Genomic DNA, 27702 nt, shown 5'->3' with positions numbered 1-27702 from the left:
GTGGAATAAGCTGCCAGAGTCTGTTGTGGATGCTATGACAGTGAATGAGTTCAAGGCAAGGGAATGATAGATACTGTGAGAATGTCAAATAGTTGTGTGGACGTGATGTTTAGGGCCTCCCTCGATGAGTCTAAGGACTCCCTGGAGTCACCTGTAATAATAGTAATAAGGAGAAGAGTGAAGAGCAGATGCATGAATATAAGATTCAGGCCAAGAGAGTGACTAGTGTGATAAGAACAGCAAAACATGAACATGAGAAAAGACTGGCCCTGAGATCCAAGGAAAATCTGAAGAAATTCTTTCATTATGTGCCCAGTAGGAATGATGTCAGATGAAGATCCAAGTATAGTGACTGATGCAGAGAACATAATGGGTTGTTTAATCATCACTTTATTGGGATATTTCATCCTGAAGAAATAGGTTTTAATACTAGAAAGATGGGGAGGGTTTGAGGCTTAAAAGTGCAAGAAGAGAGTGTGTTTCAAATACTGAGTACTCTCCGGATGCCACTAAAGTAATGGGATCACATTTTGATGGATGTGCTGAAGAACTGACAACTCCGTTAACTTTGTTTTTCAATGTGTTAGAGTGGCTATGGACTACAGACTATAGACCAAACTATTTCTTTAGTAGTAGTTAAGAGTAGGAGTTAATGTTAGGAGCCACCAACCACCATCGGATCAATGCTCAGTTATCAACCTATCAAACCACATTCTCACCGAAGGTGAACTCTCGCTGCTAAAGAAAGGTTTGAACTACGCCATTGCTCCGAGGTCAGTAAACAAGCTTGATATCGTGTATCATATCGAGAGAGGTTTACGATCCCTCCCCACCATTCTGGCTGATAAAATACGAATGGAAACATCGTGTATACTAAATTCTAACAAAAAACTAAACACCAACATAAACAAAACCGAAAATCTAGCCCTTAAATCCTTAAAAAATAACCAGGATATTATAATAACGAAAGCCGATAAAGGCAATTCCACTGTCCTGTTAGACCGTACGACATACATTGAAAAAATGAACCAGTTAATATCGGACCATAACACCTACCAAAAGGTTAACTACAACCCCACAAAACGTAACAAAAAGAAAACAACTGAATTAATCAAATCCGTCCACACATGGCCCAAAGAAACGACAAAAAAATTAATACCTCAGTATGCCCGTGCGTCCAGAATTTATGGCCTGCCAAAAATACACAAACCTGGCACACCAATTCACCCGATTGTTGAAGGAATTGACAGCCCAAATTATCTCTTAGCAAAAAAATTAGCTGCCACACTCAAGGAATTGGTAGGTCAGTCCGCTTCCTACATAAAAAATACACAACATTTCATCAGTAAAATCAAAAACATTACACTCACTGACCAAGATTTATTAGTCAGCTTTGACATAACTTCCCTTTTCACCAATGTCCCAATCAATGACACGATCTTGCTACTACAGAACATATTTCCGCATGACATCACGGCCCTTTTTGCCCACGTACTCCGCTCCGGATATTTCGTATGGCAAAACAATTTTTACCTTCAAAAAGAAGGTACAGCCATGGGCTCACCACTTTCTCCCCCAATAGCTAACTTTTATATGGAAGACTTTGAGCAACGTGCTCTAGAGACAGCATGTCTAAAGCCCAAAATTTGGCTCAGATACGTCGACGATATTTTCGCCATTTGGCCCCACGGCCGCGAAGCTCTAAATACATGCCTTAGCCACCTAAACAAACAACACAAACGTATCCAATTCACCATTGAAATGGAAAAAAACGACTCTCTTCCTTTCCTAGACACACTTGTCACACGTCTTTCCTCTGGCTGTCTCTCCTTCTCAGTTTACCGCAAACCTACACACACAGGCCAATACATACACAAAAATTCTTACCACCACCCAACACAAAAATTAGGTGTCATAAGCACCCTTAAACACAGAGCCTTAACTATTTGTTCGAATGAACAGGCTCTAAACCAAGAATACAAAATCATCAACCAAACATTTATCAAAAATGGATACAATAAAAAAACTATTCACAAGATCCTCCATAAAGATACCAGTAAGAACAAAAAAGATTTCAAGAATGCCATTGCCATTCCTTATGTTAGAGGCATTTCTGAAAAAATAGACAGAACACTTCACAAATACAACATTAAAACTACCTTTAAACCCCCAAATAAGCTAAGACACCTACTCAGTTCCTCTAAAGATCCTCTTCCACACCTAGCACACCCAGGGGTATACAAAATACACTGCACATGTAACATACCATACATAGGGGAAACAGGGCGAACTATCCCAATCAGACAAGACGAACACAAACGACACATTAAATACCTCCATTCTTGTGTAGAGGCTTAAGTGCTGTGAGGACATTATGTTGGAGATTTAATGGACTTTTTACAGCACTCACAAAGAATTAAAATAGAATTTAATACTTCCTATATTTCGTCCTAGTCACTAGGACATCTACGGGGATTACAAAGACAATTAATGTAACATGCACACAAAAACTTACAATACTAAGCCCAACCACGTGGGTGACAATAAAGTCCTATCTAGGTGGAGCGCCCTCTAAGGGCAGTTGTAGGTGGCCTGGAATGTAAGGTGGGACCTCTGGCGATGACTGTTTCCCAAATCTTCGGAAGCTTAATGCAACCGTATTTGTTAAGATTTGGTTGGTTTTTGAGAGCTGCTGCTGCTTCTAAGAAAAGTCTCTCTTTCTTGAATTTGCTGTGGTGGAGCATGGTGGTTTTTTTCCATGATACTCTGTGGGTATCATTCAATTACCATGTTTTGGACACCACCCACAGAGTATCATGGAAAAAAACATGTAACATTCAATACCATGTTTTGGACACCACCCACAGAGTATCATGGAAAAAAACCACCATGCTCCACCACAGCAAATTCAAGAAAGAGAGACTTTTCTTAGAAGCAGCAGCAGCTCTCAAAAACCAACCAAATCTTAACAAATACGGTTGCATTAAGCTTCCGAAGATTTGGGAAACAGTCATCGCCAGAGGTCCCACCTTACATTCCAGGCCACCTACAACTGCCCTTAGAGGGCGCTCCACCTAGATAGGACTTTATTGTCACCCACGTGGTTGGGCTTAGTATTGTAAGTTTTTGTGTGCATGTTACATTAATTGTCTTTGTAATCCCCGTAGATGTCCTAGTGACTAGGACGAAATATAGGAAGTATTAAATTCTATTTTAATTCTTTGTGAGTGCTGTAAAAAGTCCATTAAATCTCCAACATAAATACCTCCACTTCGGTAAAACAGGCCTTTCTGACCATGCACTCCAAACATACCATAGAATTGACTGAAAAATACCAAGTCACTACACCACACCAAAACCTAAACTAGCATTAGAAAAATTCCCACTACAAGAAGACAACCTGGTGACCTGGTGAAGTGTTTAGAACATTCAATAGCTGAAAGAAATCATTTTGTAACTATCCAGAAATATTAATACATGAGGACTCTAACAGTTTATTGTAGTTGCATTTATCTATTTATAATATATATATAATTTTTTTTTTTTTTTTTTTTTTTTTATATATATATATAATTTTATTTCTTTCTTACTTTATTTTTGTTTTTCCTTTCTATCACTAGAGGTCAGGCTAGAAAAAAGATTTATTAACTACGTAGATTTAGTTTACTGATATAGAAAGCATGAGCATGTAGCTTGGTTCTGTATACAGTTGTATTCTTCCGATGATGACCTCGATATAGAGGTCGAAATGTCAAGTTTTATTTTATTTGTAATTAATAAAATAATCTGTTCAACACGTGTGTTTTTGAGTCCCTAATTCTACAAATATGAATATTCTCTACTAAGTGTTCTAGGTATGATTTGTGCAAGCCTACTTGAAAAGAAGTTGAAGATTGTGGAAGAGAAACTAGGAGAAAAACAAGATGATGAATAGTGGTTACAGATAGAGCAATACATAGTCTATATTTTTGAGAATTCACATTCATACATAGGTGTTCGTAAATTAAAGATATCAAGAAATTATATACTTTGTTTAATCCATTATCCAAGTGTAAGCAAACAAAGTTTGCACCTAATGTATCTTTCAGGACTGGGGCAACTCGTGGCAAAGGTGGCATATGACTTCACATTACTTGCCTTAGTATCTCATGATGCAATGTGCTTTGCATCATGAGATATCTTTAATTTATAATATAACCAAGTAAAAACCTTTCAACATACAATGTTTGTATTGATATGTACCTGCAGTCTTTTGGCTGGCAAGTGATACGCTAACCACTTGACCAACAAGGCTGGCTAGTTCAGAGTAAGGGGAAAAAAAAAATGATTACCTTAAACATTGAAGAGAAATTGCTTAAAAAAAAGTTTTTAAAAAGCATTAAATAAATTAAAATTAAAAAGCTTTAAGATATTGAACAACAAGCTAAATTATACAAATATTATTGCAGAAAATTGAAAGAGATTAAGATCAAGTTCCAAACATTAGAAACTCAGTGGCAGTATTTGAAGAAATAGAGACATCCAAGAAATAGGATCCCTGCAATGAACTCAAGAAGTTAAAGTAGTAGTTCAGAAAAAGAATTCTTACAGAAAGTTCCTGACTGTTTAACCTACCTACCAGCCAAGGTGGATGAAATAGTGAGACCAAATTGCACTTCTTATCCATGTTATTCATTGGGTGTTACAGAATCGTATCTAAATTTAGCTGGACATCTATAGATATCGTGGTTGGTTGGGGGGGTTAATCTATATGCACTTTGAGACCATATAGAAAAATATATAGGAATACTAAGTTTTGTGTAAAAGTAACTAAACAAAATAACTGGTAAGAATATAGAAAATAAATATCAGGAAGTTAGCAGAATGTTCTAGAAGCAATGGAGGAAAAGAATCAAGAATGATAAAGATGACATGCAAACTGAAGGTAAAGCTACTCTACATATCTTGAGTAATTAATTACTTTGAAAAATTGTGAAATGAAACAAAAAAAATGATAGAATATTGGTATAAAATATTCAAGAGGAATGAGATCAAAAGTACATATCAATACTTGAAGTGGAAAAGCCAAAAAAAAAAAAAGTGGAATGGGAGCTGGAGATGATTTTCTTTCTGCATTTTATACTGCTTCTGGACATGGTCATCACTTTTCTTCTAGTAATAGATCAGAGTTTTTTCTGTTTTATGCATTCCTCAGACACTTCTCTTAGCCCATTCCCATGCACTATTGATTGAATAAAATAAAATAACTACATCAAAGCTATATTCTATATAAGACAATATCAGAGAAACATTCTTTCATGTAGATAGTTTTCTTACAGTAGAAATGATGTCCTAATTTATCATGACAATTGTTATATTTGATTTAAGATTCTGGATTACATATTGGTCCTCTTTATAATTAACTCTTAGGGAGAAAAGTTAAGTGGGTGGAATATATGCCTTCCATATTCTTGGGATTTTTAGACCATCATTATTGTTAAGATTAGGGTGGTTGATTAGAATCTCCCAATTATCACCTAGCCAAGAAACTAGCGTCAACACTCAAGGAATTGGTAGGTCATTCCCCCTCCTATATTAAAAACACACAACACTTTGTAAACAAAATCAAAGACATCACACTGGAAAAAGATAATTTATTAGTCAGTTTTGACATCTCTGCCCTCTTCACAAGTATCCCAATCAATGACACAATCCTTCTATTACAGAACAAATTCCTTCCTGATATCACAGAGATTTTTGCGCATGCACTACATTGTGGCTATTTTGTGTGGCAAAACACTTTCTACCTACAAAAAGAAGGCACAGAATCTAGAGCATGTTGCTGAACTTTTACATGGAACATTTCTCTCCTTTAAATCCCAAAGTCTGACTTAGATACATTGATGATGTTTTCGCTATCTGGCCCCATGGTCGCCAGACATTAGACACTTTCCTCAGCCACTTAAACAGACAGCACAAATGCATACAATTCACAATTGAGATTGAAAATCAGAACACACTTCTGTTTCTAGATGCACTTGTCACACATCCTCCTTCTGGCAGTCTTTCCGTCACTGTTTTCTGGAAACTGACACATACTGGCCAATACATACACAAAAACTCCTACAACCATCCAACTCAAAAACTAGGGGGTAATTAATATACAAAAACAGAACTTTTAAGATTTGCTCCAATGAACAAGCACTTAAAGATGAATTAAAGTTATCAGCAGTAACTTCCTAAAAATGGTTACAGCCAAAATACTACCAACAAAATTCTGTACAAGACCTCACTTAAAAATAAAAATAAATTAGATTACAATAAAACTGTAACCATTCCATACATTAAAGGCATATCAGACAAATAAACAGAATAATACAGAAATACAACCTTAAAGTTACCTTTAAACCTCTTGCAAAATTAAAGAACTTGCTCAACTCGCCCAAGGATCCACTCCCTCTGCTTGCCCACCCCGGAGTATACTGTATTCGTTGCACCTGTAATTTGTCCTATATAGAGGAAACAGGATGTACAATTCCTATCAGAAAAAAGGAACATAAACGGCATATTAAATATAATAACTATGGTCAAGCTGCCAAGAGAGAAGCTATTCAATACGCTACAGTTATATGGTGTCAATGGGGCATTATATCAAGCAATACTTAGTCTTTATTTGAGTTGTAAGTCAGCAGTTAGAATTGAAGGAAGTACAGGAAGATGGTTTAATGTTAAATCTGGTGTGAGACAAGGATGTACTTTATCCCCTCTGTTATTCATTATCTATATGGATCACATTATGAAAGAAAGTGGTATTAAAAATGATATCAAAATTGGAGATGTTAATGTCAGCTCTTTGCTTTATGCGAATGATGTTATACTTCTAAATAAATCCGCTACAAGTCTGCAAGATTCTCTAACTAAATTGAATAACTGTTGTAATAGATATGGTATGAAGGTCAGCAATAAAAAGACAAAGACAATGAAAATAGGCAGAATCATTGAAAATGTCAACTGTGTTGTGAATGGAGAACCTGTGGAACAAGTAAAACATTTCAGCTACTTAGGCACAATATTTAGTGAAGATGGTCAATTAAATATAGAAATAGACAACAGAATCAGCAAAGCTGGTATGGTGGGAAGTCAATTGAATAAATTCATATGGAATAAGAGAGAAATTAGTCAGAACATTAAATTAGCTGTATACAAGACAGTGTTCAAACCAGTTTTAACTTATGGATCTGAGAGCTGGGTCAGAAGTAAAACACTTGACCAAAGACTAGAGACCGCAGATATGAAAGTCCTGAGAAAGATTAGAGGCGTGAACAGATGGCATCAATGGCAATATCATATTAAAAACGAGGATATTAGGAAAGAACTTGACATTGTCACCATCCAGGAATGCGTTAGCAGAGCTAATCTCAGGTGGTATGGTCATTTAAATAGAACCGGCGAAGAAAGATTAGCAAAACAAGTGTTCTCTGCTAGGTTGGCAGCAAAACGACCCAGAGGAAGACCAAGCTATAGGTGGATTGATACGGTACAATGTGCCTTAGACGATAGAAATATAAGATCTGATAATGTTGGAGTCTTGACAAGTAATAGACTGATTTGGAGGAAAATTGTAGATAGGAAGTTAGTAATGATGTAATTTTTTTCATGTAGTACTATCATATCCTGTACACCCCTTGAGGGTACATGGCAGGAATTTGATGATGATGATGGTCAAGCTGGTCTTTCTGATCATGCTCTGAATACTTTACATAGACTTGACTGGAAAAGCACCTGTTGGTTACATCACACCAAAACATGGTATGAATGTAAATTTAAGGAGGCCTGTGAGATTCTTATCAACCACCCTAATTTTAAGAATAATGATCTAAAAACCCCAAGAATATGGAAGGCACATATTCTACCTACTTAACCTTTCTCCCTAAGCGTTAATTATAAATAGGACCATTGGTAATCCAGGTTTTTATATGTAATATAACAATTGTCATGTTAAATTAGGACATCATTTTTACTGTAATGAAACTGTCTATATGAAAGAATGTTTCTCTGATATTGTCTTAAATAGAATATAGCTTTGATGTAGTTATTTTATTTTATTTCATTTATTTATTATAATTTTATTTTCACTAGAGGTCAGGCCAGTAAAATAACTGTTGATCAAATCATTGTCTCTTCAGCATACTGTGTGAAACGTAATTTAGCTTGTCTCTGTATATATATATATATGTGTGTGTGTGTGTGTGTGTGTGTGTGTGTGTGTGTGTACTCCAGATCATGACCTTAATATGAAGGTTGAAATATCAGGAAATTAAAATAATTATTTATAACATGGTTGTAGAGTCCATAATTTGTCTAAAATGAAAAGTGATCACTAATCTGACAGTTCTAATTATTTCAGTATTTTGTATATGGTCATAATTGATTGTTGTATAATTTGCAGAGTAACAAGAGAACATAGAGAACATTTAGCAAAAAATGCTAAAATGTTATTAAATAAAGCTAATGATGAAATGAAGAGTATCCAGAATCATTTTATAAAAGAGGTTAAAAGAAAGGAGGGATTTTCTGAAGACCTGATTTTTAAAGTTCAAGAGCAGGTATGATTAAAATATTTGACAAGTAAATTGGAACATTTTTCAGTGGATAAGAATTTTAACCAGAAAGTGAGAATGCTAATTAGGAGTTACACAGCAGTTTGTAGACTTCATATAGTAATTTAAATAAATTATAAAGAAATTTGAAAAACCTGCATATTGATTTTATATTCCTTACAATAAAACACACTTCATGCTGTAGTAAAAATCATTATGCAGTTAATTCTCCTATAGCAAATGGCACTCTTTGATAAATGACTGAACCCAGCCAAAGATCTGCAAGCACACATTACTGTTCTTAAGGAAGTTCATTATAGCAGACTGCTATAACAAACAATATGTGGTCTCTATGAGTTTAGTATATTGAGAATCACCTGTAATGCAAATTTGTATGTTATTATGAAGTATCAAAAAGTCTTAACTGAAGCACATAGAAGTACAATGGCACTAGCATAATATTGTGAATAATAGGAGGTAAAATATTTCACCAGAGTGAACTGCATTTACTAGGAGGTAAATCAAAAATACATGGACTGAAATTATTTATTTTGTTTATTTACAAATTTTTTTTTTTTTTTTTTTTTTTTGTTATTTTAACGTATTTTTGGGCAGTGCCTTATTGGTTATGTCATTGGTTCCAAGTAAATGCACAATTTTACTTGTGCATTTACTTTTTATATATGTATTTTGTATATGGTCATAATTGATAATATACAAAATATATGATATTTTGGCATTGAAATATACAGAATTATGGCATTGAAAGGAAATTAGAAAGTGTATAAAATATTAAAACTGAAATGCATGATTAAGTTTCACACAAAAGATTTTATTTGGTTATGAAATTAAATTTCGTAAGTTATGAGAAAAATGAGCATGAAAGATTTCTTGGCTGTGAAATTATTAAAAAAGAAGGATAATAAATACTCATTTCTTATGCAAAGTAGACAAAAAAAAACTTTTGAACTTCTGAAACTTTTAAAAATATTTTTTTTTTATTGGTTCAGTATAAAATATTGTTAGGTATTTATCTTATGAGTATTCGTAAATTCACTCTGGATGATATAAATAGTAGTCATTTCAGCAGTTCATAAATTTTAATGTGTTTCATTAAAACAATAGAACTGATTTCCTTGAAGATAATTTGTAACTAGAATATGTTCATTTCTTCAAGCCCAGCTAATTATCATCATCCATCACCACCTGAATGTATCCTCAAGTAGTATACAGTATACTATGACAATACTACATGATTATTTGGACTGTTACTAATCCCTAACTCTTCACTTAATTTCATTTAATTTCCAATACTGAGACCACATGTTTCTAAACATAAAACAAGTTCATTTAAAATAAACAGTATAACCTTACAGGTTTTGTAAGTTGTCAGACTGACATCTTCAAGGGTCAAAACTTGCATAAAAAGACTAGAAAAAATTAATTACACATAGCACATGTTATCAGAACTTTTGTGCTCCTGGTGATGTAAGTCTGACAACTTACAAAAACTTCATAGAACACAGGAATTTATCAGTCATTACCTAAATAAATAAATTACACTGACTAGTTTCACCACCTAAAAGAGAATTGATGGCTTCTTCACCCATCAAAACAAATATAAATGAAAGATTATGGAGCTGATTTAATGTTAACTGTTACAAGGCAAACAGGTAAGTTCATGCTAGATGGTAAACATAAAAACATGTTGCATGCATTAGATTTCTGCAGTTATCACTGCAGACATCTAATGGCATCAATGGCAATATCATATTAAAAACAAGGATATTAGGAAAGAACTTGACATTGTTAGCAGAGCTAATCTCAGATGGTATGGTCACTTAAACAAAATGGGAGAGGAAAGATTAGCAAAACAAGTGTTCTCTGCCAGTTGACAGGAAAAAGACCCAGAGGAAGACCAAGATATAGGTGGATTGATACTGTAAAAAGTGCCTTGATGTGGTTATAGCCTTTTGGCTATTTATGAGCAGCTATATATATATATATATATATTAGGATAACCAAGTAATTTTATAAACTTGGTTATTTTAACTCCTAATTCCAAGTATGTAAACAATTAAGTTTGCGCCTGAAACAAAGTTCAAGTCTAAAGATGTTACAACACCAGGGCAACTCATTGTAAAGGTGGGTAAAGCTCTGATCACTATTCTTAGTATTTTCCCATAATGTAAAGCACATCTCACTAGAAGATGTATACTGCAATGCATTATGGGTGGGGTCACTACCCAGACCGGTTTCAACCTTTTTTGAGGTCTCCTCAGTGAGTAGCTAGACCCTAAATACCAAGGTTTTAGTAATACGGAGCCTTATTGTAACATCTTTAGACTTGAACTTTGTTTCAGGCGCAAACTTAATTGTTTGCATACTTGGGACTAGGAGTTAAAATAGCCAAGTTTATAAAATTACTTGGTTATCCTAATATACAATATCCCCAAGTTAAAAAATTTATTACACACATATATACAGGGTGTTCGGGATAAATTTGACAGTTTCGTAAGGAAAAAGAAAATCTTCTTTGTATCTATTAAATTTAATGAATTGACAAAAAAACATTACAGGCAGAGTTAATTACAATACTATCAACAAGATTTACTCAAAATAACCACCATTAGCATCGATCACAGCTTCAATTCTGCTTCGGAACCTCGAACAAGCTGATGCTACAGTCTCCCTGGGAAGGGCCGCAAAAACTGTTTTAATTTTATCCATTAACTGGGCTTTTGTATTACTGGAAGTGCGATTGGTGTCTTTTTCAACTGCGCCCCATACAAAATAATCCATGGGGTTAAGGTCTGGGGAGTTTGGAGGCCAAACATTTGGACTGGTGAAGTCGTAGAAATTTTCAGACAACCATTTTTGACTTTTCCCAGAGGTGTGGCAAGGGGCCGAATCCTGCTGCCATACATACGGCCTACCATTGGCTACCCTTGTTATCCAGGGCTTGACTACAGTTAGCAACTCCACGAACAAAGCCCGAATTCCAATGCCAGGGTTCTTCAACACCTGTTCCTGCAGATTTGCGAGGAATTCTGCTGTACGAACGCAATCAGATCGTCTGCTAGGGATCTTTCTTCTTGCTACATCCTCGTAGTCACCATTGCAAGTCTCTAGTTCATGCCTGATTGTTTTTACTGTATTCAGGGAGCATTGGGCAGCAGTCGTAATATCCTTATTTTGATGGCGGGCACGAATCATCATGATACAAGTTATTCTCTTCCATGATTCAGGTGGGTTCCAGCTATCCATCCTTTCTGACATCTTGTATATGAATGAAGAAGGGTCCAAACTTTTAAATGAAGAGAAGTGTGTGTTAATACATGTAACTTACGGAAAAATATAATTAATTATAAATATGTCAAATTTATCCCGAACACCCTGTATATACACACACACCACAATCTAGGGAAATGACTATGAGCAAGGTGGTTTCCCGTTGCCTTCCTTGCTTTACTATATCTTCAAGTAACACATAGGATACAACATGAACACATAGGATATGGGTGTATCCTATGTGTTCGTGGAGCTGGTTTGCTTGCTTGTGAGATGAAACACTCCAGATAAACTGGTGGGAAAAAACCTGCTGTCCATGCCCAAGACTGGCTAACTTGGCTATGCCTGAGGAAGATCCTTAAGTTCCTCACGTTGTTAATGGGAATCGAAAACCTAAGACCCTCCTTGTCCAGGCATATGGTTGTGAAACGCATAGCCCACTAGGCTAACCGCGTGGACCAAAAAAGTGCCTTAGAAGATAGAAATATAATATCTGATAATGTTGGGGTCTAGATGTGTAACATATTGATTTGGAGGAGGAAAATTGTAGATAGATAGTTAGTAATGATGTAAATTTTTCATGTAGTACTATCATATCCTGTACACTCCTTGAGGGTACATGTCAGAAATTTGATTGATGATGTTTTTGGAAATTAAATGAAGATTTGCTCAACTACAGAAATATTCATATTTATTCTATCAATTATCAGCACCCCAATTGTCAGATCATATATTTCTCTCTTCCAGGGCATTTCTACATCAGTCCATCCAGATTTTGGTCTTTCTCTTTTTCCAGCACACCTGTTTGGCTAACCTTTCCTCCTCCATTCTTTTTATGTGACCAATATCACTTCAGTTTAACTTTACGTTATCATTCTTGAATGCTAACAGTGTCAATTTCCATCCTAGCATCATAATTTTTAATATGATTCTGCCAATGATGCTATCTGTTTCTCCTCTAATTTTTCTCAGAACTTTCATATATGTCGTTTTTCATTGATTAACTATTTTATTTCTAACCCAGTTCTCAGAGCCATTAGTTAAAATTAGTCTGAATACTGTTTTGTATACTGCTAGTTTACTGTTTTGGCTAATTTTTTTTTATTCCATATAAACTTATTCAGCTGGCACCCTGCAATATCAGCTTTGCTTATTCTTATTGCTTATTTTAAAATTATGCTTAAAAATAGGCATAATTTTAAATAAGCAATAAGAATTAAAAATAAATAAAAATAGCTGAATATTTACTAATTCTGTTCTCTGTTGAGAATACAGTAGAAGTTTTCTATTTTCATGCCACATATGTTATAAGTTGTTATTCAATTTAGTAGAGCCTCTGTAGCTCAGTCGGTATACCACGAAGCCCTTTGGTCGGAAAGACCTGGATTCGATTCCCTTCCATGATGTGAGGAAACTTTATCTGGTCTCTTTCAGCAGCTAACTCACCTTGTAGAGAGTTTTTTTCACCCAGAAACTCTGGTTTTTTGTCCCTCAGAACAGGCAAACCAGCTCTGTGAACACACACAAGGATTTACAGTCATAAAATACTTACTTAATCCCTGAACCCATCCTAATGGATGGGGGAAAGGGGAGGACCCCATAGAAATAAATAAATTCAGTTTAGTTAAAGAATCTTTGAGACTTGCATTGGATATGTTAAGGAATACAGCATCATCTACATAAAGCAAAAGCTGAGTTTGATGTCTGCAATTCTGCTACCAGGTTTTGCCTACCTACCTGCCTTGACATGTTTCCACATCAACCAAAATGTGGATGTGAAGCATACTGTAGAACTAAGAAACATGGATAAGAAGTTTTATTAATTTTATGGGAGTTTTCCCAGAAATAAAACCTATGGATAAGAAGTGCTAGCCATCAGTATCTCCATTGAGAGGTGCAATAATCCGTCACACTCAGGAGAACCCTTAACCAGATTAACCCACATCATAGCTGTATGTCCAAGCCAATTCTGCTAAACAGCATGCAATATGTAGCTCCTTACAATACATTTGCAGCCTAACTGTAGTTTTAAACAGAGGTATTGAATTAAAAATATATATATCTACTCTATATAATAAAAAGATAAGCCGAAATTTAAAACATTTTTATGTCACGTTTTTTTGTCTTACTGGCTTATCAGCCCGGAATTCAGGGGTTGTGTGTGTTGTGGGGGGGGGGGGCAGTATATATATATATATATATATATATAAATTTTTTTTTTTCTCTCATTCTTTTATCATATGTTTGTCTGTTGTTAATGGCAGGACAAAATATGAGCAACTTCTATTCGGAAATATGTATTATCTTAGTAATAAAAAATGCCATTGATTTGTTCAGAAAATGGTTGTGATCAATTATTGCATGTAAATCTTATGTGAGCCTAGAAATACTAATGCCAGAATCTTTTCTGTTTTTGTTAATTTTGCCTAATTACTGTTAGATTACCATGCTTTTTTTTTCTCTCAAATTTTATTAAAGTAAATTACTTTCATGAAATAATTTGTTATTAAATAATTGCAAAGGTATTTCTTTAAAAGTATATTGGTTCTTCTAAAATAATTATTGTTTAGTCATAATTCTAGTTAGAAATCGGTTTACAGAATGCCTACAGTTTCCACTCTTTTATGGTTGTGATTTACAGAAAACAGACCATGACATGTTTGATAATAATATATGATTCTCGTAAAGAGGCTTATACTTTGGTTATGCATTACTAAATCACTTAAGGAATTGACAACGTAGATACGAATATAAATTAAATTACACTTTAATAAATAGTTCTGATATTTATTAAAGTGTAATTTAATTTATATTCGTATCTACGTTGTCAATTCCTTAAGTGATTTAGTAAATAATATATGACGTTATTTGCAATACTTTGACAGTTTGCCTCCCCCATTTCCAAGAATCACTGCTTATGAATTGAACCAAACAGCTATGAAACTAATATATATTTGCTATATATATATATATATATATATTTCTGAGTAATTTGCAGCTAAAACAATATCCATAATTATTTTTGATGTTCGCTTAAGAATAGTGAGAAATTAATTTTATACACTTTGTTTGAAAAAAAAGAAAGAAAATTCTAAATAAAACGAATCTGAACTGAAATCGTCATGTCCAGTGAAGAAGAAAATACTACATATTATTGCCCTTATTATTCTCATATTGTTGTGAACTCAAAATATATAAGTATCTCCCTGAAGTATTTGCTTTTTCATTTCTCTTGTGAATGGTTTTGATAAAATGTGTCATCATCAAATTCTTGACATGTACCCTCAATGGGTGTACTTGATATTATGATAGTACCACATGAAGAACTTACATCATTACTAACTTCCTATCTACAATTTTCCTCCAAATCAGTCTGTTATCTGTCAAGACTCCAATATTATCAGATCTTATATTTCTGTCTTCTAAAGCAATTTTTACTGTATCAATCCACCTATATCTTGGTCTTCCTCTGGGTCTATTTCATGCCAACCTGGCAGAGAACACTTGTTTTGCTAATCTTTCCTCTCCCATTCTGTTTACGTGACCACCTGATCATCTCCATAAAGTAAAGATCTGAGATTAGCATCTCCAATTTTGATATCAGATTTAATACCACTTTCCTTTATAATGCAATCCATACAGATAATGAATAACAGAGGAGATAATGTACATCCTTGTCTGGCACCAGATTTAATATCAAACCATCTTCTTATACTTCCTTCAACTCTCACTGCTTACAACTCAAATAAAGACTAAGTATTGCTTGATATGATGTGCCCATTGACACCATATAACTATAGCATTTTGAATAGCTTCTCTCTTGGCACTTTGTCATATGCCTTTTGGGTCCACAAAACTTAAATACAGATCGTTGTTATATCCCACGATTTCTCAACTATTTGTCTTAAAGTGAAAAGCTGATCCTGACAGCCTATATTTGGCCTGAATCCAGCTTGTTCTTCACCAAGCTTCCCTTCTACAGTTCCTCTCAACCGTTTCTCAGGTATACTTAATAAATCTTATCAGGAACACTCAGTAGGGAAATACCTCTGTAATTCTCACATTCAGTTTTATTTCCCTTTTTTTTTTTTTGTATATGGGTACTACGAAAGCTCTACACCAATCATCTGGTCTTCATCCCTCTATCCACTTCTGAACTATTCAGTGCAGCCACTGCAAGACTTTTATACCTCCATACTTGAGCATTTCTGGTCGAATATCATCTACTCCTGCTGCCTTTTCACATTTCAGGTTTTTGATGGCTTTTTCTACTTTAAGTATGCGTATATATTCCTGATTGCATGCCTGTTGAATTTTTTTTACCACTGTGCTGTTACTGCTTGTTTCATTTAGCAATTTTTCAAAATAATTGCTCGTACATCAACGATATCTTTTTCTCCAGTTTCCATGTCGCCTTTATCTCTAATTCGTCCATTTTTGAACATTTTAGCAACCTGTAGAATATTTTGCCACCTTCTTGATATTTATTTTCTATGTTCTTACCAAAGTCTTCCCATGACTTTTGTTTAGCTAGTTTTACACAGTGTTTAGCTTTCTTACATTTGTCTCTGTATTCTCTAAGAGCACAAGCTGACTTATTTGCCAGGAACTTTTGATATGCTTTCTTCTTTTCCTTCACTGCCTCTTTAACTTTCTGTGTCCACCATGGAGTTCTGATTTTTCTTTCCCAGATGACCTCACCATATGCCTCTCTGGCTGAATCAATCAATGTTTTCTTCAGGGCTTGCCACTGAATCTCAAAGGTTTGGTTCCTATTCTCAAACTCTTTCATTTTTTCTTGAATAATGTTTGTGTATGTTAGTCTACATTTCACATCTGAGAGCTGCTCAACTTTTATTTGCTTTAAAACTTTCTGATATGCCCTTTTCAATATGAAATTCAATTTCATATTGAAAAGGGCATATCAGAAAGTTTTAAATCCTGCTCAAGACCAAATGGTGATCACTTCCAATTTCAAATTCTATGTGCACTGTAGTTTTGCACCAGGGAGAAAACATCACTATCAACAATAACATATTATATCTTGGTTTAATCATTTATCCAAGTGTAAGCAAACAAAGTTTATGCCTTAAGCATTTTCAGGACTGAGACAACTCATGGTAAATGTGGTATGACTTCACATCACTTGCTTTAGTATCCCATAGTGCAAAGTACATCTTGCAGATATGTATAATGCTATGCATTGTGGGAAGGGTCACTACCAAGACTGGATTTGACCTTTATTGAGGTCTCTTATTCTTATAAGGACTAGCTTAAAGGGGCAAAGCAAGAATGCTTTTCATCTTTCCTGTTATCTGTAGAGGACAGTGTAGGGATAAGGTGTTATTGAGCTATTAAAGCTCTGATCATGGCAAGAGGGTAACAGCAATAGCCGAGCCTCAGTTAGAACTTCATTGGCTACAACATTGAAATCCATTACCCTCCTAAGGTATTAATCACCACATCTCACAGTCGATCCTTCTAGATACTAAGGTTGAAGTAATGCGGAAGTCATATTTTCCTATACAATTTGCCAAATGGTGTTGCAACGTATTATTAAATTATTCTGGATTAGAGAAAAGTTGTTCGAAGTTTTTTCATTTGGTCATGCTATAAATTAAAGATACCAAGAAATTATATCTTGGTTTGATCCTTTATCCAAGTGTAAGCAAATAAAGTTTGCACCTGAAGTATTTTCAGGACTGAGGCTGTTGAACTCTGCATGGTCTTTACTTCGTATCAGCAAATCATTCAGATTTCAACAAGCACAACTCAGCAAACTGAATATTTAATAGTAGAAAGTACTTGCATTTAGTCAAAATCAAGTAATATTGTGTCAAAGGTGTGAAATTATAAGATAATGAAATATAACACTAAGAATGTATCAGTTTATAAATTTGTAAAGAAGTATAACAGATTGGAATTATATTGTGTTATTTAGGTTTTTTTTAATGAATTATAAATCAAAATTTAGTATTATACAGTGCAGCTGAAATTAACTTGAATATTCCACTGAACAAAGTGTAAGAGTGGGTCCAAAGGTTTGGTACTTGTTAGTGTAAGCGCCTGAGGCTGCGTAATACTAGGAACAGGTGTGCGTAATAACAGTTCCGTGATTCCTACCACAGAAAAAGTGCTGACATCATCGGAGATCGAGATGAGCATAGTGCCGCACAGAGGTTTCATTAGGAGATAGGGGGGGCGTTATGTGATGAATAATATAAGTGATTGCAGGAGGAGGAACAAGGCTTTTTTTCCCTGGGATTCAAGGTCGTGAGGAGGTCCAATCGAGGTTGCAGTTTCCAAGCAGAAGAGCGGGCGAGGATGCGTGGCAACGGGAAGTTTGAATCGGGCAGTCCATGAAACTACAGACGGAATTCCAGCATGACGCAGCTAACGCTTTCATTACAAGCGGATGCTATGTCGTAGACGTTCCCGTAAAGTCCTCAGATGACAAAGGTAGCCATTGAGCAGATAGAGGATAGCCACTTGGCAGGAATTTAATGCCCCGAGTGATCCAAACAAGGAATCGAACTTCGGATACTTCCACAACAGTATTAACCAGCAGACCCATTCCGTAATCGAGTGAAGGTAATGTAAACGTTTGTTATTTATGTTTTAGGAGCCTGTTTGTTTGAAGAGATTTAGATTCAAGAAGTATGAAATGTTAGAACAATATTAACTAGTGAACTCTTAAGTGATTGCTCCAGTAGGCTATAACCAGATATCGAGATTGTTTAAGTGAGTTTAATAGAATTGTAGAGAGAGGAATTATGAGCCATAAATTAATGATAATTTGACTTAATGTCCCCAGATATATAGAGGGAATTGTTAGATGAGTGAATTGTGTTAATGAAGATTAAGTTTAGTAATTTACTAGATATAAAATTTTGCATGCATTAGGCAGCCCTTGAAAGAATCAAGTTTCCTAACTTAGTTTTTATGTATGATTGAACTTATATAATTGTATAGTGTATTTAAAGTTGTAAAATAAACATGTATTTCTACAACAAACTGAGTCTTGCTGACTAAGAGCATCAACTCACCACTCTAAAATTACGAACTTGTCACGGGAGGGTAAAGTTAAGTTGAGAGGCTTTACCACGACTGTCTGAAGGAGTTAGCAGGTGTTTATATATTTGGATTATTGGAATTGTCTTCCTGAATAGTGCATTTTATTATTATAGGGCATAGACCTGGTGCAGTCATTAAAAAATATAAATGTGTTTATGCCTAAAAAGGAGATAGGACCAAAAATCCAGGCCAGTACTTAGAGCAACTGCATAGTAAGTTTGATAGATAAGATTTAAGTGAATTTGCATAAATAACAACACAACAGGCAACTTGGTAAAGATGTGTTTTGTATTATGAGATACTAACGCAAGTGATGTGAAGTCAATACCACCTTTACACGAGTTTCCTTAGTCTTGAAAATACTTAAGGTGTAAACTTTATTTTCTTTCACTTGGATAAAGGATTAAACCAAGATATAATTTCTTAGTATCTTTAATTTACAACAATAACATAGTCAATGAGACCTCTTATTCCTTGCCTCTTCTCTCCATGTGAATTTATGCACATTTTTATGTTGGAACATGGTGTTAGTAGTAACCAGTCCATGTCCTGAGCAGAAATCCAACAGATATTTGTCATTATTATTAGCTTTGCTCTTTCCTCCAAATTTTCCCAAAATATTTTTGTATGTCTCGCAATCATTTCCACCATCATCATCATCAAATTCCTGGCATGTATCCTCAAGGGGTGTACAGGATATGATAGTACTATATGAAAAAATTACATTATTACTAACTTCCTATCTACAATTTTCCTCAAATTAGTCTGTTACTTGTCAAGACTCCAACATTATCAGATCTTATATTTCTATCGTCTAAGGCACTTTGTACCGTATCAATCCACCTGTATCTTGGTCTTCCTCTGGGTCGTTTTCCTGCCAACCTGGCAGAGAACACTTGTTTTGCTAATCTTTCCTCTCCCATTCTATTTAAGTGACCATACCACCTGAGATTAGCTCTGCTAACGCATTCCTGGATGCTGACACTGTCAAGTTCTTTCCTAATATCCTCGTTTTAAATATGATATTGCCATTGATGCCATCTGTTCATGCCTCTAATCTTTCTCAGGACTCTCATATCTGCGGTCTCTATTCTTTGGTCAAGTGTTTTACTTCTGAACCAGCTCTTAGATCCATAAGTTAAAACTAGTTTGAACATGAAGTAGCTGAATTGTTTTACTTGTTCCACAGGTTCTCCATTTTCAATGATTCTGCCTATTTTCATTGTCTTTGTCTTTTTATTGTTGACCTTCATACCATATCTATTACAACAGTTATTCAATTTAGTCAGAGAATCTTGCAGACTTGTAGCGGATTTATTTAGAAGTATAACTTCATCCGCATAAAGCAAAGAGCTGACATTAACATCTCCAATTTTGATATCATGTTTAATACCACTTTCCTTCATAATGTGATCCATATAGATAGATAATGAATAACAGAGGAGATAATGTACATCCTTGTCTCACACCAGATTTAACATTAAACTATCCTCCTGTACTTCCTTCAATTCTAACTGCTGACTTACAACTCAAATAAAGACTAAGTATTGCTTGATATAATGCCCCATTGACACCTACAGTTATATGGTGTCAATGCCCCATTGACACCATATAACTGTAGTGCTTTTCTTCCACAATTCGTCTCAATCTCAAGTATACTTGCATAGATCTTGCCAGGAACACTTAGTAGGGAAATACCTCTGTAATTCTCACATTCAGTTTTATTTCCCATTTTATATATGGGTACTATGAGAGCTCTACTCCAATCATTGGGAATTCGTCCCTCTGTCCAGGCTTTCTGAACAATGCAGTGCAGCCACTGTAAGACTCTTATACCACCATACTTCAGCATTTCTGGTCGAATATCATCTACTCCTGCTGCCTTTCCACATTTCAAGCCTTTGATGGCTTTTTCTACTTCAAGTATGGATATGTATTCCTGACTGCATGCCTGGTCAGTGTTTTTTACCACTGTGCTATCATCACTGCTTGTTTCATTTAGCATTTTTTTAAAGTAATTACTCCATACTTCAAGGATATCTTTTTCTCCCGTTTTCATGTCACCTTTATCATCTCTAATTCCTTTTACAGCACTCTTTCCTCCATTCCTAAGCTTCTTCAACAACCTCCAGAATATTTTGCCACCTTCTTGATATTTATTTTCTATATTCTTGCCAAACTCCTCCCATGACTTTTGTTTAGCTAGTTTTACACAGTGTTTAGCATTCTTGCATTTGTCTCTGTATTCTCTAAGAGCACAAGCTGACTTATTTGCCAGGAACTTTTGATGCCCTCTTCTTTTCCTTCACTGCCTGTTTAACCTCCTGTGTCCACCATGGAGTTCTAATTTTTTTATCCTTGCAGACAACTTCACCACATGCCTGTCTAGCTGAATCAATCAGGGCTTTCTTCAAGGCTCGCCACTGAATCTCCAAGGTTTGATTCCTGTTCTCAAACTCTTTCATTTTTTCTTCAATAATCTTTGTGTATTTTAGTCTACAGTTCACATCTGAGAGCTGCTCAACTTTTATTTGCTTTAAAACTTTCTTACATGTTATTCTTTTCAATATGAAATTCAATTTTATCCTGCTGAAGACTAAATAGTGATCACTTCCAATTTCAAATCCTCTGTACACTCTGGTGTCCTGCACCAGGGAGAAAACATCACTATCAACAATAACATAGTCAATGAGACTTTTCTTTTTCCTTGCCTCTTCTCTCCATGTAAATTTGTGCACATTTTTATGTTGGAACATGGTGTTAGTAATATCCAGTCCATGTCCTGAGCAGAAATCCAACAGATATTTGCCATTATTATTAGCTTTGCTCTTTTCTCCAAATTTTCCCAAAATATTTTTGTATGTCTCAAAATCATTTCCTACTCTGCTATTTAGCTCCCCAACAAGGACCAACTTTTCCTTTTTCATTGTGTTAGCTGCTTTCTCTAAAGCCTCAAAAAATTTCTCCACTTTTACCTTAGTAGAACCTTCTGTGGGATCAGGCACAAATAAGTCTCATTGTTCAGTTCCCCATTCTCATATTTGCCCACATTACTCTACTTGAGACTGACTGCCATTCAAGAAGATTAGCTTCGTATTTTGTGTTGAATATTATGGATACTCCTTTTCCTTGATTGTCATTGCCTGAATATAACATTTTGCATTTATTGCTCAGAACGATCTCACCAGTTTTTGTCTTTTTTGTTTCAGTCACCCCTATTATGTCGATCTGGTACTTATCTAATTCCTCAGCTAGCTCCATTTCTTTGCCATTCAGGCTTCTTATTTTGATTGTACCAATCTTTAACTCTGGTGATGTTGAGTTGGGGTGTGTTTTCTGATTTGTTCCAGTAGCTGACTTTTCGCTGTTCACCCTGGTTCCCTGGCGAAAACTATGGAGGCCTTGTTTAACTGGGCGACGCCCCAGCCGGCATGAAATTTTGTCATGTTGTACCATCATTTTTTATTTTGGTTTAACCAATAAGAATACAATTTGGTCGGCTAAGTCCCAAATTGCCAGCCCATCCTCATTCGTTCAGTATCCAAGTAGAAAGAAATGAGTCAGTGTACTAGCTGTGAAACGTACGCTTTACGGAGTGTGGATAGATGATAATAAAGGATTGAATGTGTGTAGAAAATGTAGGGAGAATGAGGAATTGAAGTGTATTTCGGATCGTGAGTGTGATATTTTTGTCAACCTTCAGAATGAAGAAAATAGCGATATGACAAGAAACGGCAAATTGTACATGAGAATTATGAGAGTGTGAATGTAGAAAGTGTGAATGATAGTATTAATGATTTCTCAGAGAATAAAAAAGATGAGATAGATGCATTGAATGAGATCGCGTTGTTGAATGGTGCGATAGAAAGGGCAAAACAGCAGCTAGAGTGCATGAACAAAAGTCGACTGAATGAACCAACCAATAATAAAAGGTATGACAGGAAAAATAGGCGTATGAATGTGAACATGAACAAAATGAAGGATAGAGTGCTGTATGGAGACTCGTTAGTAAGAGGTGTGTTAATAGAGGATTTGACGAAATCGTACCAACCTAGTGCGACCATAAAGGATGTAACTGAGTCTATTAGAGAGCAAAAGGAAAGGGTGAAAGAAATGATTGTTGTGGCAGGTACGAATGATTTGAAAGGAGATAAAATGGAAATGATAGAAGACCTGAATGAATTGTTTGAGGTAGCAAAAGAAAAGAGTGAGAGAGTTAGAATGATTAGTCTTTTGCCACGGTATGACAGTGAAATGTTTAAAAGGAGGGCCATAATTGCGAATGACTTTATGCGTGGGTTATGTATGACGAGTGGTGTGGAATTTGTGGACGTGTGGAGTGAGTTTGATGGGCGAAAGGATCTATATAAGATGGATGGATGGCTTGCATTTGAATGGTTACGGTGTAAGAAGACTTGAGAAAGTGTTGCTGAATGTAGTGGATGTGCAAATTCAGGGAAACTAGATTCGTTAAGGAGGGGGGGAGTAGATATACAGTCCTTAGGGAGGCAGTTGAAAGTAAGAATGAATATAATATGCTAGAGCAAATAAGGACAACAAACCAGAGTGGGATAGTTAATATAAGGCATCAAGGTAGGGTTGGGGCTAATGGGGGTCTTAAATTCATGTACACTAATACTAGGAGTATTAGGAACAAGAAGGAAGAGTTTTTGGCCATGGTTGGCACTTCCAGACCACAGGTTATTGGTATTAGTGAAACATGGCTGACTGTAGATGATATAGCTAGTGGGATTGAAAGTGATGGGTATAGTGTGTTCAGGAATGACAGAGAGAATAAAATGGGGGGAGGAGTATTGTTGATGATAGCTGATGAGCTACAGCCAAGGAGAATAGAAGTTGAATTGCAGGATAGAGAAAAGAGCACATTTGAGGCCATTTGGTGTGAGATTGTGGCTAGCAGAACTAAATATACAATTAGGTGCTGCTATAGACCAGGTGATGGAAAAGATGGTGGTGACAGTATGCACAAGCAAATAGAAGAAATGAGTGGAAGGAGGGTGATTATTGTGGGAGATTTCAACTATGGTCACATTGATTGGAGTGAGGAGAGGACACACGGGAGGAAGGAATTGTATTTTCTGCGGTTATTAAGGGATAACTATCTGCGACAGCATGTAATGGAAAATACTAGGGGTCAGAGAGTGCTTGACCTAGTAATTACATCTGAGGATTTGGCTGTAACAAATATGACCACATTGCCACCAATCGGTGAGAGTGATCATAGGGTCTTGACTTGGGAGGTGGCTAAAGGTGTAGAATTTTCAATTAAGACAGGGTACATGTGGAATTATCGGGCTGGAAAGTATGACAAGCTTAGGAGTTTGATTGGCTCAGTGCCATGGCATGTACAACTGCAAGGACTAGAAGTTGATAGTGCATGGGAGGTGGTTAAGAAGTGCTTGCATGAAGCAATGGCTGACTGTATACCTAGAGTCCGAATAAGAAATCAAGTAGGGATTAAATGGATGAATAACACCATTAAGCTTGAGCTGCAAAAAAAGAAACAACTATGGAGGGAATTTAAGGAGAAAGGTGACCGGCAGGCACATGAATGGTATAAAGCGCAGGCCAGAAGGGTGACGAGTGTGGTAAGAAAAGCAAAAAAGGATTACGAAAGAACATTGGCCATGCAGGCTAAAGAGAATCCTGAACAGTTTTTTAGATATGTAGCAAGTAAAAGGAAAGATGTACATGGCAGAATGATTTTAAAGAATGCCGATGGTAGGGAGGTAACTGAATCAGTTGAGATAGCTGAGTTACTGAGTGAGCACTTTGCAAGAATATATCATCCAGGTGGTGACATTGCAGAAATGAATAAACCAGTAGATTATACGGGAATTGTGGTGAATGAAGTGGAGGTGAGTAGTCTATTGCATAACCTCAATGTCAATACATCTGTGGGGTTGGATGGTATACCAGCTCGTGTAGTACGAGAAGCAGCTAATGAATTGTCAGTACCCTTGACCATTTTGTTTAATTTGAGTCTCGGGTCTGGGTTAGTCCCGAGTGGGTGGAAGGAGGGGAAAATAGTTCCACTGCATAAAGGTGGTTCCAAGACTGCTGTTGTAAATTACCGACCGATTAGCATATCAGGAATCATTGTCATAGCAGTGAAAATAATCTAAGCTTTTAGTCTGTTGCTGGGACAGAGAAGATTATTTCCTGGTATTTCTAAGGCAGCATATTGCAGAAGTGGCAGACATGTTGATATTTTTTTTTAAATTAAGGAGGGGAAAAAAAACTAACACTGAATATTAAACTTTCTTTTATTGTGGTATAAATACTTTTTCTATAGTGAAAATATAACATGAAATTTATTTGTAAACTGTAGAATAATTTCAGCAAACAGCTGAACATGAAAATGAAGATAATGGTTGAAATAGTCAGATTGCAGAGAAATATTCCAGTTTTAGAAGCATCTACTTAAACAGACAGCAGTATTATTTTATTTCTTTTCTCAAATGATAAAATGAAGTAACAATTCTTGAATACTCTGAAAACTTTCAGACCTGTAGAAAATTAGACATCAGCAGTAGCCTGGCAAGGAACACTTGTTTTGCTAATCTTTCCTCTCCCGCTGTTAAAGTGACTATACCACCTCAGATAGCTCTGCTAACACATCCTAAATGCTAACAAAGTTAGATCCTTTCCTAATATCCTCATTTTTAATATGATGTTACCATCTGTTCATTCCTCTAATCGTTCTCAGTACTCTCATATATATGGTCTCTAGTCTTTGGTCAATTGTTTTATTTCTAACCCAGCTCTTGCATGAGTTAAAATTGGTTTTAACACTGTCTTGTATACAGTTAATTTAGTGTTTTGATTAATTTTTCTTATTGCATATAAATTTATTCAGTTGACTTCCTACCATACCGACTTTTCCCATTCTGTTGTCTATTTCCATATTTAATTTGGCGTATTCACTAATAGCTGAAATGTTTTACTAGTTCTATAGGTTTTCTCCATTAACATGCAGTTGATATTTTCAGTGTTTCTGCCTATTTTCATTGTCTGTCTTTGCTGATTTTCATACTAAATTTATTAAAAAAAAAAGTTATTCAATTTAATCAGGGAATAACTACTTAGACTTGTAGAGAGTAGTTATTTACAATTTTGTTACTGAAGCAGAGGATGGGGGGGAGGGTATTGGAAATCTTTGAAATGAGTATAACTTTTTGAATCACTCTGTATAGGATGTGGTTTCATATATTTATACCACATTCTGTGTTCAGCATTAAGCATCAGATGTTACTAAAATGCATATATTACTACTACTACTACTACTAATAATAATAATAATAAATCATCTGTTACAATTTTAAGTTAAGGGTGAGAGCAACTGAGATCCTACTGAAATATTATTGGATATAAATTTGTGAAATTATAAAAAAAAAAGTCTCATACCCAGAAAGTGAGTAATACAATTTGACATCATTTGTTCATGAAAATAGAATCATGATGATCTATATAATGATATTTTGGAAGGAAAGATAAAAAAAAAGATCAAGTTGTATTTATTTCATTAAATGTTATTTGAAAACATTGTTTCTATAAATATTTAACATAATGATAGTGCAAAATAATAATTTTGGAATATTGTATGTAAAATGAAAGAAACAAATTATCTTGTTCTACTGCACTGATTTGAAAAATAAATGTAAAAAATTTACATTGGGAAATTTTCGGCATTTTATTTCTTAATTAGTAAATAAATTCGTTGCTAAGATGATATCGTGTTGCATTTCAAAATTATTCATTTTGTTTTTATCTTTGGGAACAAACACAGTAAATAAACTGTACAGTAAGAAGTCAAAATATTGAAGGACAGTAAATGATATTCCAAGTAAAAAAACAGTATCCTTTAAGTCTGCTGGACACAAAGCTCCATTACAGTTAATCTTTTGATGGCTCTATGATCACTGTTAAGGGATTAATAGCAGCATGTTGCTCACATTTTGATCCATGAAATATGGTCTGAATGTTTCATCCACTTCAGCTGGTTAGGAGGTAATTCTGCTTTCTTTCATAATGTAATCCATACTTTATTACTAAATAGTAGGCAGTTTGACAAAAAAAAAAAAAAATCTTTTGCCAAGTATACCAACAAACAGCAATAGGCTAACTCATAGTTAATACTGTAATGCATTGATAACAGCAAAACCTGTATTAGTAATGCTTAGTATCGATTGTAAATAATGTGATATTAAAACCTGTCATTTTCTTTTTACAGATCAAAGTCATAACTGCTCAGTTTCTTTCTGAAGGAGAAAAGTTGCTGATATTAAAAACAAAGGAACTTCTTGGAGAAAGCTGACAGTGGTGGAACTGTTAAAAAAATTGCCATTTGTAAATTCAGCACAAAAGATATTAGTCAAAAATAAAAGTCTTATTTAGTTTTCCTTTCCCTTCTAATACCTTGAATAAGCAAATTTATATGCAACATATAGAGAATTAAATTTGATTACATTCTAAAATAATCACCATTCAAACATTGTTTGGGAAAATCAGTCTCTTAACTTCCTAAGCACATGTCTTACAGATTAATGTATTTGCTTGTTTTAAAGTCAGCAAACTGGAATACAGGTAAAGCTTTCATTTAACTGTTGGAATGTTGACTAAGTCATGCATAGAACGCATGTGCTTAGTTGCATAGCGTGTGAAATTTAAAAGGTTCCTTTAGTTATAATTTAAAATAAGTGTGTAGTAAATAGTTATAATTCCTTAAAGATTTAAC

At 35.1% G+C, this 27702-nt stretch overlaps 1 protein-coding gene across 3 annotated transcripts in view; it reads left to right on the top strand.

Moving 5' to 3' along the window:
* Positions 1 to 27367, top strand: part of LOC150103746 (uncharacterized) — a 121129-nt gene extending 93762 nt beyond the window's left edge. For all 3 annotated transcript variants that reach the window (XM_090396996.1, XM_090396997.1, XM_090396998.1), the window contains exons 6-7: positions 8429 to 8585; positions 27199 to 27367. In XM_090396996.1, coding sequence (XP_090253122.1) covers positions 8429 to 8585; positions 27199 to 27282 — 241 coding nt within the window. In that variant the 3' untranslated portion in view covers positions 27283 to 27367. The remainder of the gene's footprint in view (positions 1 to 8428; positions 8586 to 27198) is intronic.
* Positions 27368 to 27702: the final 335 nt, after the last annotated feature.

The sequence above is a fragment of the Typopeltis vanoorti genome, chromosome 8 (assembly GCF_054136105.1).
Source record: "Typopeltis vanoorti isolate ZY-2024b chromosome 8, IOZ_Tvanoo_1.0, whole genome shotgun sequence".
In the NCBI taxonomy this organism is placed as follows: Eukaryota; Metazoa; Arthropoda; class Arachnida; order Uropygi; family Thelyphonidae; genus Typopeltis; species Typopeltis vanoorti.
The sequence above is the reverse complement of the archived record's forward strand: the minus strand, read 5'-3'. Positions and strand labels throughout refer to the sequence as shown.